At 53.1% G+C, this 13,465-nt stretch overlaps 1 protein-coding gene across 1 annotated transcript in view; it reads left to right on the forward strand.

Annotated features, from left to right (window-relative positions):
- The first annotated feature begins 13,188 nt into the window (after positions 1-13,188).
- The window catches only part of NECAB2 (N-terminal EF-hand calcium binding protein 2), a 122,055-nt gene continuing 121,778 nt past the window's right edge, over positions 13,189-13,465 (forward strand). Inside the window, exon 1 of the mRNA XM_068956106.1 lies at positions 13,189-13,410. Coding sequence (XP_068812207.1) covers positions 13,222-13,410 — 189 coding nt within the window. The 5' untranslated portion in view covers positions 13,189-13,221. The remainder of the gene's footprint in view (positions 13,411-13,465) is intronic.

A 13,465-nucleotide genomic window follows, 5' to 3' on the forward strand; every position in this document is an offset into this window, starting at 1 on the left:
GAGAGTGCCTGTGCTTTCTCTCTGAAAAGCCAGTGCCTGCGGTCCAATGGAGCTTCGCTTTTCTTTTGCTATCAGGGCTGCCGTAATCACCAGCACGGAGGTTGCCAGCACTAGGCAGACTATGAATAAGAGCCATAAAGTAGGACTAAAAGAAGGACTGGTTTAGTAACTTAGGATCACCTGTATGCAAATCTTCCAAAGAAGAATAAAAGGGCTCAAAAGCAGGAATTGCAGTCCACTTGCTGGGGCAGAGCAGCAATGAAACTCAGGTCACCCCTGCTGCTGCAGTGCATTGCACAAGCCCCTTAAATCTGAGACGCGGGTGGAGCTCTGATACCCCCGGTCCTTCCCTGCTTTCCCCAAGAAGTGTTTCTAATTCCAAGGAAACTGGGAGAAAACCCTATGGCTGCCGGGGAAGAAAGGTGGATTTTGAGCCAGGAGCACTAATCCACAGGGCTGAATCCATTTGCCCCTCCAGCGCAAGGCTGACTTCTGCCCAGGCCGATTCAGGACCGTGACGTGCGGCGAGCGTAATTTCAACACTTATTGTTCCTTTATCTTCACAGTTACATTGTCCCCTAATTTCCTAGCAACCAGATTAGCCCTGGCAAACTGCGGTAGATAGGTGCTATTCAGGCCAAGCCAGCAAGACTTCAGTGGCACCGCGAGCGCAGGTCGCACAGCTGGGGTCCCCTCCAGGGCTGTGCCTCGTGGCCTCTTCTCCTCTTGTTCCACCTCTCCCAGGGCTGCCTGCAGACAACTCCAGTTTCCTCCGGTTGGCTGTCGCTTCACAATTGAGAGGTGCCCACATCCTCCCAGCAATGCTTGTTTGGAGTCCCATTTGCACCGTCCTGCTGTATTTGAAGTCTAACGTAATTTGTGTTTACAATAGGACATTGAGGTGTGGCCCGTAACTATTAAAAATGCATTTGGGTTCTTTTTTTTTTTTAAGTTTATTGAGACTAAAAGCTAGGAACGCTGCAGCCATAAAGAATGTACACCTGGACAGCAGGCATCTGCGCTGAGAATTCATCTGCTTGATGTGAAATTGTTCTCAAATTTGTAATGGGCTTCTGGCTTCACTTGTCGCTATCCTAGAGACAGATAAGCAACATTAAATCTTTTGTGACTCAGAGAGTGCGGCCGGCAGCGAGACTCTCAGAAATGTTGCTGCAAGTCACTAGATATTTATTCTGGAGACAGTGGATGAGGAGCAGCAGAGGAGTCCCTTTAAAATTCCCTCAAAGGAAGGGAACCCAGACCAGTCCATTCTTAGAGTGTGTAAGCTCCTCTTCAGCCTTGGGGCTAACAGCCCGACTGAGGGTAGTAAAACATGGGGACACGTTGCCCAAAGAGGTTGTGGAGGATCCTTGGAGATATTCAAAGCTAGACTAGACACGGCATGAGCAACCTGCTCTACGTTGGCCTTGGTCACCCTGAATTTCCCTTTGTCTGGAGGCAAAGCCCAAAGGCCTTTTAGTGAATAGGATGTTGCTCTGCAGTCCATGATACCAAGGAGAGAAGTCTTCAAGGGGGCTGCTATCCGCATACTTCTAAACCTCTTTTGGAAGGGTGGTTTCCAAGTATCCGAGACAATCCGTGGATTCATAGGGATTGTTTTCTCCCCCAGGAAGAAAATGGGAGATGCAGGTTGAATTTGTTCATCTCCTTGCAACTTCAGATAGGTATTTCTGCAGTTATGGATGTAAGCTTTATTCTGATATTTAATATATCCACCCTTCACAAATCTGACGTGACATTTGAAGAAAACTCCTAGTATATGTGTCAGCTGAGTGCGTTGCATCCTAGTACACTGCAGCCCACTTAATGCTCATGCTTCTTGGATGCCCATCATGAAAAACAGCCTTCTGCCATGTAAGTCAGTGCTAAGAGTCCAAAAAGAAACCCTCTCCTTTTGAGACAGAGGTTGCTGCAGTAAATTTAGATCATCTGTGTGATATAAGAGTGTTTCAGAGTCATAAGAATGGCTTAGTTTCACTTAAAAACTCTATTTCTACCATTTTCTACCATTTTCATGGGAAACATCATGTAGTAAATAATTAAATTCATATTTTTGCCAGTGTGTCTCCTACTGCGTTGCCTCCTAATCAAATATACGGACCATCAAGTGCACCCAGAAACTGCGGATGAATGGATTATCAGAAAGAAACCGCAATAGGTTTCTTACCACTTACATTTGTATTTTGCTTTGAGTCTTTCCTTCCACGGATCCTTCAGAAGTTACAAAGTCTGAGTTACCTAGAGTTTAATTGCCACCCTGTGTCTTGCTATTTGAAATCACAAAGTACCATACAGGGGAAGGTAAATCCGTGGGGGTATCTGTTGCTTATGCTGGAAGAGCGAGGTCTGGCGCACGGCAGGATCAGGCAGCCCAGGCTAGTCCAGAGAGGCACGCGGTGGCTGCCCAGAAACGACGTGGGCACCTTCGCAGTCACATTTTTTGGACATCGTAGTATGTGATTATCTGGGTACAGGCTATTCAGACACATCTTCAAGGAGATTATGAGCTGCCTCACAAATCCCGAAGCACCAATCTGGGCTTGCACAGGGTGGTAAAGCTGTTGGGACAAGTTTTGTCTGGAAAGAGTTTCTGCGGGTGTGAGTCAAACTCTGATGAGGAACAGAAAACCAGTGCAGGGGTGTGTGCGTGTGTGTGTGCGTGTGTGTGTGTGTGCGTGTGTGTGGGTGCGTGCGCGTGCGCACGACAGAGAGAGACTGGGGATGCACAGTTTGCAGTGGGAAGGCCGGGTTGCTGCAATTGTCCTTTTTTGGTGAAGAAGGAATTTCTGCCTCTGAGCAGGCATTTCTTCTTGTTTCTGCTAGTGCTCCCCATCATAAGGGGCAGTTTTACTGTCAGTCGGACTACGACACGGGGCTGCCTGCGAAAATAAGGCCTCCCACCCCGTGCGTCAGCCCTGTTAGTTGGCTGCCGGCGAAGCAAGAAGAAATTGTGAGGGTGCAAAAGTGGGTTTGCCTTGCTCCCCGGTGGGCACCGTGCTCTCCCTCCCAGGGAAACGCGGAGGAACCTGGAGGAAGGGACAGAGTGCATCCTCAGCAAGTTTGCTGATGATACTAAACTGGGAGGAGAGGCTGACACACCAGAAGACTGTGCTGCCATTCAGAGGGACCTGGACAGGCTGGAGAGCTGGGCGGAGAGGAACCTCCTGAAGTTCAACAAAGGCAAGTGCAAGGTCCTGCACCTAGGCAGGAATAACCCCATGCACCAGTACAGGCTGGGGACTGACCTGTTGGAAAGTAGCTCTGCAGAGAAGGACCTGGGAGTGCTGGTGGACAACAAGTTAAGCATGAGGCAGCAGTGTGCCCTTGTGGCCAAGAAGGCCAAGGGTGTCCTGGGGTGCGTTAGACAGAGTGTTGCCAGCAGGTGGAGGGAGGTGATCCTGCCCCTCTCCTCAGCCCTGGGGAGGCCTCACCTGGAGTCCTGTGTCCAGTTCTGCGCTCCCCAGTACAAGAGAGACATGGCACTCCTGGAGAGAGTCCAGCGGAGGGCTACCAAGATGATTAGAGGGCTGGAGCATCTCTCCTATGAAGAAAGACTGCAAGAGCTGGGCCTGTTCAGCCTGGAGAAGAGAAGATTGAGAGGCGATCTCATCAACGTGTACCAGTATCTGAAGGGGGAGTGTCAAGAGGATGAGGCCAGCCTCTTCTCCGTGGTGCCCAGCAACAGGACAAGAGGCAATGGGCAGAAACTGAACCACAGGAAGCTCCATCTGAACCTGAGAAAAAACTTCTTGACTGTGAGGGTGACAGAGCATTGGAACAGGTTGCCCAGAGAGGTGGTGGAGTCTCCTTCGCTGGAGATATTCAAAACCCGTCTGGATGTGATCCTGGGCAATATGCTCTAGGTGACCCTGCTTGAGCAGGGAGGTTGGACTAGATGATCTCCAGAGGTCCCTTCCAACCTAAACCATTCTGTGATTCTGTGATTTGTGGGGGACAGCCGGGAGGGCGAAGACCTCCGTGCCACCGCGGCCCACCGTTGCATCACGCGTTACGGACCCGCATGTCGCCCCGGGGCGCGCAAGCCCTTGGCGATGCTGGGTGCCTGCGCGCAAGCGGGACATACATCTGAGATGTAGCAAGTTATCAAAAACGCGATTTTCGGGGGGGGGCAATGTTATTCATGGGGGGCTTGTACAAATTTTGCCAACAGCTAGGGTTTTTTTTTTTTAATTTCCAAGAAGAGAAGGAAAACCAGCTTTAAACCATTGATGCGCTTAAGACGTCTTTAAATGAGCATTTGATTTCGGAAACACCCATGTGGTTTGCCGTGATGTTTTTTTAAACAACTCTTTTGACTTTTCCGTTTGAATCGGCATATTGTATTTTAAAACCACCTTAAATGAGAAACAAAAGGATAAATAACCTGCAAAAGGAAACAAAGCTTTTTGGTTTGGGGAGAATGAAGCGGCTGGGGTCAGCCCGAAAGGATTTAAAGAGCTATTTCGCCCCCTCGTCCCCCACCTACACGCATTTCGGTTTTGCTTTTGGCCCAGCCAGTTTTTGTCATTGCCGGTTGCAGTTCGCTCCCCAAGGCCAAAAGACTTTAAAACCTCCAAGGCTCAGGCTCAGGGTCGGCTCCCCCGCCGGCTCGGCTCAGCCTGAGACCGTCCCCGCGCTCACGGGGCAACGCGCGGCCGAAACACCGGGAACGGTACGGCGTCCCTTTCCAATCACGCGGCGTTTACGTCGAACTGCATCGCGTGCTGCGCGTTGGCCGTACCGAAACCGCCGGCCAGCTTCCCCGCCTGTGCGTGTTGCAGCGTGGGGCCGGGCACGGCGCGGGGCCCGCGGGGGCACAGCTCCCTCTCACGACTGCAGAACGCACTGGCACCGGGCATGGCGTTTTCTTCGACTGGTAGTGAGATTAGGTTCGTTTTGCCAGGGTGAAGGGTCCCTGTAATGCAACGTTCCTCTTGGGGCAAGGAGGGCTCGGTGAGCGTCCACGTCCCTTCTGCGCTGGCAGGTCGATAGCAAAGGGAGAGAACACGACAGCGTCCAGAAATTCAGATTTTTTTCACCGCAATCAGGCTCCCTTTGGCGGTGTTTCCTCATCGCTGCCTGACTGCCTGCACCTCACCAGAAATCCTTCAGCGCATGAACAGTGGCCAAGCAATCCCCACCCGTGGGCACGTGCTAGACCAAGGCGTCCTAAATCAACAATTATTTCAGGCTCTCTGTTGAACTGTGTTGCCCAGCGGGGCCTTCCCTACCTCTAACTGTGTTTTTTGATTTAAAGAAAAAAAAAATCGGTATTTTACAGAGTGAGTTAAACGCTTGCAGCCTTCCAGAGCTAACGGCATGAGAACGGCAGGAGAGCACGGCGTCCGTGCTGCGGTGGGCTGCAGACAGACCACCCCGCTCCGCTCTCCGAGGGAGGTGGCGAGGGGCGTTTGCAGGCAGCACCTCAGCGCCACGAATTTCTGGCTCTCGGCTAAGCAGCATCGAGGCGTCTTCTTGGTCCGCAGGGCTCCGGCTGCTGCTGGAGGAATTCCCTTGCCGGTGCCATCCTGTCTCCTAGGGGCTTTATGGGGAAGCAGTGTGTGCTGCTCCATAACAACGCAAACATGCCGATCCACGTCCCACATTGTGACGCTCTGAGATTTTTAGCCCTGTGAGATGGCTGGTGAGATCTCGATTCTCTGTCCTCATCAACTGCAGATATCTGAGATTATCCTCAGAAATATCTTATTGCTCAGAAACAGCCCTGCTCATGTTGCCCAAACCACTTTCATCTGCAAGCTTGGCTACGGAAAGCTGGGAATGGACGTGTGTCTGCTTAAAACAAAATTGTTTCTTTATGCTACAAATGGTGCAAGCAGCTCCGTGATCAGCAGGAGTCCACAAAACACGCATGTCCAGCTGCTGGAAGGTAGTTATGGAGGCTGACAGCTAAAAGATGCTTAGTTTTGTGCCAAAATCACAGCTGAAACTCTGCAGAGAAGGATGAAACCTTCTCTACTTCCAGCTTTACTGGGAGAAGTATAACACCAGCAGCAGTTGCTGCAGCATTTTGACTCCTAGCTCTTGAAACCGCATCTAAATCACAACTGAAATGCAGCCAGCTTTACCTGAACTAGAGGGGCTCGAGGGGACCTAGACTTCCCAGACCCTGTGGACCTGCGTTTGGAAGACGAGAGCGGCTTTTGCCGAGTAGCTGGTGACTTTATCTCCGTAACCAGGGGCTCTCAGGTCAAAAATAAGACTCAGGTACACAGCAGATAGGGCCTGTAAAGAGCGCCGACACCATAAAGGAGCCGATTCAGCGGGGAGAGAGTAAAGGTGAGTATCTGGAAGGGTTTTTCTTTTTCAAGTTCCCTCTTCCCGTGTGCCACCTGGTACCGAGCCATCTCCAGAGGGGCGAGGACTGGTGCTGGGGTGTCATGGAGAAGGCAGGTTTTACAGGCCAGATCCTTGCTGTTTCCTGCAAACCAGGCAGGGCACGTCGGAGCCCGACTGGGACCGCAGTGCAAAACCGCCCCGGCTGAACTCATCGGAGGAGCTGAATTTCAGGCATGAAGTCATGGCCTGTTTGGAGAGCTCAGGCTTGCAAGATGTAGTCCCAGCCCCACAGCTCTCCTCTCTTGTCCCACGGGGACTCCCCAGAAACCCTGCTGCCCGGAGCCCCGACAACGCCGGTCTGCAGAGACGTTTCGCAGCCGCAAGGACACAAGCCACCAGCACATCCCGCTTCACATGAATCCCGAGCCTCCTTGCAGCATCCCTGTCAGTCACTAGATGTCCTTGCACGCCGCGCCGTGGACGCGCGCCAGTCCTGTCCAGAGAGGGCTGATTACATCTCTGCTAGAGTCGCAAACACTGCAGAAATGTGGCCTGCTACCACCTTTTGCCTTGCCAGGTTGCGGTGGTTCCCAGGGAAAGGCGCACCCTGCTCTGCCCATCTCTGTGCTCCCCTGGGAGCTCCAGGACGGGAGCTGGTGGAGGGGGAAGTGAAGGAGACCCAACGTGTCGGTCCGGAGAGCAATGCTTAGCAAGGTGTGTGGTGGGAGAGGTGCCCCATAGCAACCTTCCGTGTCCCCAAGAGCCACAAATACGCTGTAAGCCTCTCTCCACGGGAAGGAGGTTTGCAGCCAAGGTCCTGCTCGCGCGTCACTGCTCTCCATTCCCACCGTGCCGGGCCAGCCCCAGCGAAGCTCATTGGCCGTACGCCCCCAGCGAGCTGAAGGCCCAAGTCGCTTAATGGTGATGCCTCTCAAACATTTCATGGGGAGCCCTTTGGTGTGGGGAATCAATAGCTGCCCTGCAGGCCTGCTGAGGTCTCGGCAGAACCCTTTACATTGCATAAGTTTGATCTCAAAGTGGCAAACACAGAGGTTCACACCCAGGAAAGCAGGTATGTGCTGACAAAGCGAAACTTTTTGTGTCCGGCGGTGAGCGGGACCAGAGAACTGGAAGATGCTGCTCATAGGACCTCTGACGGCACAATTAGTGGTGCGAGATATGAATGACCTCCCACTTCTGTCACTGTGAGGAAAATGAATAGGGACAAGTTAAATGCTATGGGAAAAACGGATGCATGTGGTTCTCTAGCAGTAAGGAGCAGCCTCAACCTTGCTATTAAATTTAAATTCAGTATGTGAAAGCCCCGGTTCTGCCCTCAGAGTAGCAAATGTGCACTTTTGGGGTTGAGTGGCCGTAAATATCCTTTGGGGAGCACCTGGCAAACCGCTTCACCTTGTCTGTGCTTTACAGTTTCTCGTATTGGCCACTTTGAGCTTGCTCCCGTGGCACATGAAGGGTAGGATTCACACCCGCCCAGAGCTGTGACTGAAACCGTTGGCCGTAACAGCCTGGGTGTAATTGCACCTTTCGAGATGGGATAACTACAGAGAACCCCTGAAGCTAAATTAGCATTTGCCCTCAAATAAAGCGTGTCAAGAACAGCAGCGTAAAAGCTTCAGGGTTTGCAATGAAATGGGAGCAAAAGTGTTTCACTTGGATTTAGCAGCTGCAGCCTCAGATAAAGTCCAAGCCCAGCACACAAACTGGAAAGGTTTCGTGTCTGATCACTGTAAAATACTCCATCCCCAACGCCGAGAAGCCCCAGCACATGAGGTTGGTTGACCCCAGGAATTTCCCACGGGCTTGTTCAAGTTCAGCATTGCTAACGGAGAGCCACTTTGTGAACGTGGCTTTTGGAGCCTGCTTTTGGGCAGCGGTTGCACCCTTTCGGGCGCTCATCCCTCACGCTCTCCAGCATGTAATTGTCTTCTCTCTGCCTGGGCTGGGAGGTCTTTCTTATGGACATACGACCTTATTCTCACTTACCTTAAGGACATAAGACCTTATTCTCACTTACCTTAAGGTCTTTCATTCTGCCCCAGTGAGCTGTAATGCAGCTCATGGTCTTTTAAGGATTAGCCCTGCCCTCTGCCCCGGCCCAGGTTAGGGCTGGCTCTGCTCGGAGCGCGTGGCTGGAGGGCATCGCTTTCCGGCTAGTGTCTGCTTCTCAGGAGCAACAGGAATATTGGGCTAAATTATTGCAGAAGAAAGGCAAGCCCCTGCGTGGCACGAGAGTACAGCAAATGCCAGTGCAAGCGTGAAACTATCTGACACCCCTGCGTCATGTACAGGAGTAGAGTGACCAGGGATCAAGCCTGTGGAGCCAAAAGTCAGGCGTGAGGAAGGAAATGCCAGAAATTCCTCCCTGTAGTGAGGGATGAAGGCTTTTGTCATGGCTGGGGTGCCACAAGACAAGTTGAAAAATCCATACTGCTCCTCCACTGGAGGCTGCAAACAGCCTCTTGGGGCGTTTCGCTCCGAACAGCAGCTGGCACAGACCAGAGCAGGAAAGAGTAGGCGATACTAAAACTGAATATCAGCAAAAAGAGGGAGGCACCACTTTTGCTCTCTTGGGCGCAGACGGTTCTTGCAGCCCCATCCTCTTCTGCGTGGACCTGTTCACAGTGGCGCTGGCTCTTGGCGTGCTGGAAGCCCAGCTCCGGCCAGCGCAGTGCCGTGGGCTGGACTAACTCTGCCAACGCAGCAGCTCCGAAACCCCACGTGCTGCTTAACAGACAGCCCTGGGGTCTCCAGGGCTGCTCTTCCCAAGGGCTTACCCTCACTTATCAAGCCCGTAAGGCTGCTGCATATTTATACACATGAGCAAATGCCTTGAGCTACCTGAAGCTTCTTGTTAGCAGGTGCTGGGGAAGCTGAGCCTCAGCTGCCCGACTGCAAGAAGAGATGAGCTGTTGTCTTTCACGGTGGGAGGAAATTACTTCAGAAGTGACTTGTGATGGGCACCAGCAACGGAAGAAATGCCTTTCCCTCTCCCCTTTTGCTTCAAAGCAGCTTGATAGTGCTCCTTTCAACCCATTTGCAGACACCGTTTTTCCATCAAAATGGTGCAAATTAACCGTTTTACGTTGCAGTAACACACGAGGACACATGAGGTCACTTACAAGCAGGCAACAATTTATTTAGGTGCAATAACTCAGCTGGTTGTTTAAGCACGCTCACGTGCACACTCAGGCTCCCGTAACTGTAAAACCCTGCGGGCTGCAGTTCCTTATTTCTGCACTTTTCATACTATCACGTACGATCCGACACGAGGCGCACCGAGCGTGAGAAACCGAGGGCAGTTTCAGAAGATCATCAGAAGCGGACTCGCTTACGCCGTGGCTCCTTAACACTTCTGACCCGGGTCGCGCGTTGAAGGGGAGCAACGTTTCCGTGGGTTTATCGAGGAACGGTCCCTTAAATAAGAGGGATTAGAGTTATCTCTTCTCTAGGACGGCCCAAGCGCAAGCCCTATCAAGCCGGCTGCCTGTAACTTTAAGTAAGGGTGTAGGGGTTTCGGTGTGAAGTGCTCCTTTCCTCAATTGCCAGGACAACCCAGCTGTGTAACATCATCCCCTTAACTCCCCCTGCCATAAAGTCACTCATCAGCTGTGGTGCTGCAGTGGAGAGGTTCATCCCTGGAGGTGTCTTCTTGCTAGTGACCCACTTGTCTGCTGCTGCTTGTTTGTGATGTTGTTCCCCTGCTTCCCTGCACCTTGCGCTAGCCCCAAAGCAACCACATGGTCTGTTTTTTTCAAAGTTTCTGCTAAATGGTGGTGGCTGTCACTGGGTGGCCCCGGTGGGGGCTTGGGGCTGCCCTGCAGCCCTGCTCTAGCTCTGTGTGGGGGGCACTTGGTGGGATCTTAATTTTTTTTCTTCTCCCCCCCCCCCCCCATACTACTCTGGAAAACCTTCCTGGAGCTGTGGGGAAATTGGGGGGGGTAGGAGCAGTAGGATCTGCTACAGGTGCAGGAACCGTGCTTTATTGTGTGCTTGGTGCAGAGCGTTTCTGTTGGCGAAGCTGGGGCAGCACCGCTGCTGCGCTGTGCTCAGCCTCCCGCTGATGTCCCCACCTCTGGGGGGTGCACCCAGCCCTTTGGGGTCAGAACGGCTGCCGTCAGCCTGTCGCGGGAAGGGATGTTTGTGCAAAAGAGAGTTTAGCGGGGGCTTTTTGCTCACCGGCTTAACCTTGGTTGGAGCACGGCTCTAGTTGAGTTTAAGGTCAAAATGCATCTTAAGGCAAGAGTTGGCCCAGCGCTGTGATGCTGACGCTACATGAAGAGGTGCGTTTGAAGCTTTATACGTGCTCCTGTCCCTGCCTTTAAGACAGCACCTGGGTTGGAAATCTGTGACTCCGGGGCCCGCGGCGCCTCCCTACAGGTCCCAGCCCAAGGACGCGCTGCTGCGGCTCCGGGCTCTGCCGCTGCCACGAAAGCCCGCGGTGAGGGCCAGCGGCACGGTGTGCTTTGCAAAGGACGTCGTCGTGTGTTTTTAGAGGTGGGCATACATGTTGTGCACGTGCACGATCGCGCCACGTCTCTTCCTTCAGTTTGGACCAGTGCGTTCGGTGGGCGCTGCTGACAGCCTGGCGTTTTTGAGCCGAGGTGTAAAATTTGTTATAAAATCCCTGCTGATTACTTGTTGCATTACAGCAAAGAGCCTTGGCATAAACTAATGCAGGGGCTGAAACAGCCTTTCAGCCTCTGGGCTGGCCCCTGCCCGGGAGGGTGAGGTTGCGCTGCCCCGTTCTTGCCCGTCTCGCCGTTTCCTCTCCCTGCGACTGAACAGCTGGGTTCAACTCACTCTGTTGGTCGTTAGTAAATATTAGTAAGTCCCATCTGACATTTTGTGCTAAGTGGGACTGCAGGCCCTGCCTGCTGGAGGTTTTTAATTAAATGAAGCTCCCCGCTGCGTGCGTGTTTGGGGTGGCGGTGGTGAGAAGCGTGATTCAAAAGGGAGATGAAAGTGGCTTTCTCTGCCCGCCGGGTGGTGATGCTGGTGGGTCTTCTGATCTGGCTTGGACCTTTCTTCTTACGAAAGCTATCGGGTTCTTTAGGTGGCCTGTTATTTGAAATGGCAGCATGTGATTAGGGTTTCCAGAAGCTGCTGGAAAGCATTGGCTGTAGCACCCAGATAAGCGTTACCTTAGGGCGCGTAGACCAAACGGTGATGGTGGTGACACACCGGGAAACCAAGAAAACTTCTAGCTGCAAATGCTGTGTACTGAGCACCAGGTGCACCTCAGAGGAAAGGTTTTGCTGGGCCCACGGCGGATGTGGAACGGGAAAGGCAATAGCCTTTTCGGGGGAGTTCTTGGAGGTTCTTGAACTTGGAACTGGGAATGAGGGAGGATAGGTCTAACTTTGCCAATCCTGTACTGACGAGCCTTTAACTAGTGATAAAGCTGCAGCAAACTGGAGCCACACGTGTGCCAGGTTAGCGCAGCAAGGGGAGGTGGATGGTTAAATGTCAAGGAGGAGAAAACTACAGCCGGTGCCTTGAAACGGCTTTTCTGTTGCAGTTTGCCGTTACTGCTGTCAGCCAGGATTTGAGTTCCCCACTAGCAAAGCGGCATGGAAAACCAAACGCCGCTAGGGCTCTAGACTGCTCTCAGCTCTCGTGCTGGTACTACATGTCCTGTGGCCTTGCCCTTGGCTGCAGAAGCTTAGTCAGTGCTGCAGGAATGGGGAGAAAGTATTACAGCCCTGGCCAGAGCTCTGGAGCTGGCAGGGTAACGCAGACCCGTAACGGTACGGCCAGCGAGGCTTGGAAATGAGCTCTCAGCATCTCGCTGGCTCTACTGGGAGCTACTGAGAGTATTTAAATGAGGTAGAGCTGTTTTTCATATTAGTAAGAAATAATTTTGACAACACCGAAGTAGCTCCAAACTTCCAAGCTGCATAACGAATTTTCATAGCACGTGGAAAGTTCACAGAAGAACCTCACTTATAAATTTAGTCAGTAAATTGTCCTAAGTAACTTAAGCATAGAGCAATCCTAGCCTGTGTGTGAATCATAGTCTGAATTAGCCATTTAGCAGAGGGACGTCTAAAGGGGAAAGAAGCATATGAATAGTCTGAGGATTAAGTGCCAAAAAGAGTGGAGTAATTCGGGACATGAGGGGGCACAATCTGGTATATACCTTCTAACAAGTCATTTGTTGCTGGCTTTCTCTCTTAGGCCGTGGTGGATCAGGCCTTTCGGAGCAACGATGCCGTACCTCTTGGGAGACGGGGCGCGGAGCTCGGTGCGGGAAACTGCCGATGGTGTTTCCCGGAGGAGCGCCGGGCTCGCTGGCCCCCCTGCTCGCAGGGGCCCCGGGAGCAGCCCGGAGAGGGTCTGGCGAGCGTGCTGCGTTTGTGCCTGGCACGGGCCAGCTTCACCTGGCAAACAGGTTTCAAGCGCTGCATTAATGTGCTATAAAAGAGGTCACTGGATTCAGCTGTAATGCTCGCTTGCACTCTTAATAGCAACTGAACAAGAAATTGGAGAGCTCTCCAAACCAAGCCAGCCCCATTCCCCCCCCCCTTTTTTTTTTTTAATTTATATTTTTTGCAGCAGGCTCTCAGTTTTGAAGCTTCGGGGCATTTTTGGATCTAAACCCGAAGCAGGCACCCCGTCTGCGGGTGCAGGGTGGGGGGGGGGGGGGGCACACACAGAGCACGTGAAACGATTTCATCCATCCCCCCCCCCCCAAAAAAAAAAAAAAAAAACCAACCCGTCCTTGGGGCACGCCTAGAGGGGGCCCAGGAGTGCCCCGGGGGTGCCCGCCCGCCGCCCGCCGTCGGGGCGGCGTGGCCAAGAGGAGGAGGCGGAGGAGGAGGAGGAGGAGGAGGGGGGGGGGGAGTCCCCGGCTCCGGCATGAGGCCGGGCTGAGCGATGTGCGAGCAGGCAGCGCGCTACTGCCGGGCCGGCGTGCACAGGCTGCTGCGCAAGGCGCCGCCGCCGCCGCGCGGGCTCGACGGGCTGCTCCGCTGGGTCGCCGCCAAGATGAGCGACAAGGGCGCCGAGCGCCAGCTGCCGCAGCCGGCCGCCGCGCAGAGGAAGGGCACCTCGGTCATCCTCGATGTGAGTGAGCCCCGCGCCGGCTGCGCCGAGGCGGGCGGCCGCCCGGGTCCTGCGT

Source organism: Struthio camelus, chromosome 10 (assembly GCF_040807025.1).
Source record: "Struthio camelus isolate bStrCam1 chromosome 10, bStrCam1.hap1, whole genome shotgun sequence".
NCBI lineage: Eukaryota > Metazoa > Chordata > Aves > Struthioniformes > Struthionidae > Struthio > Struthio camelus.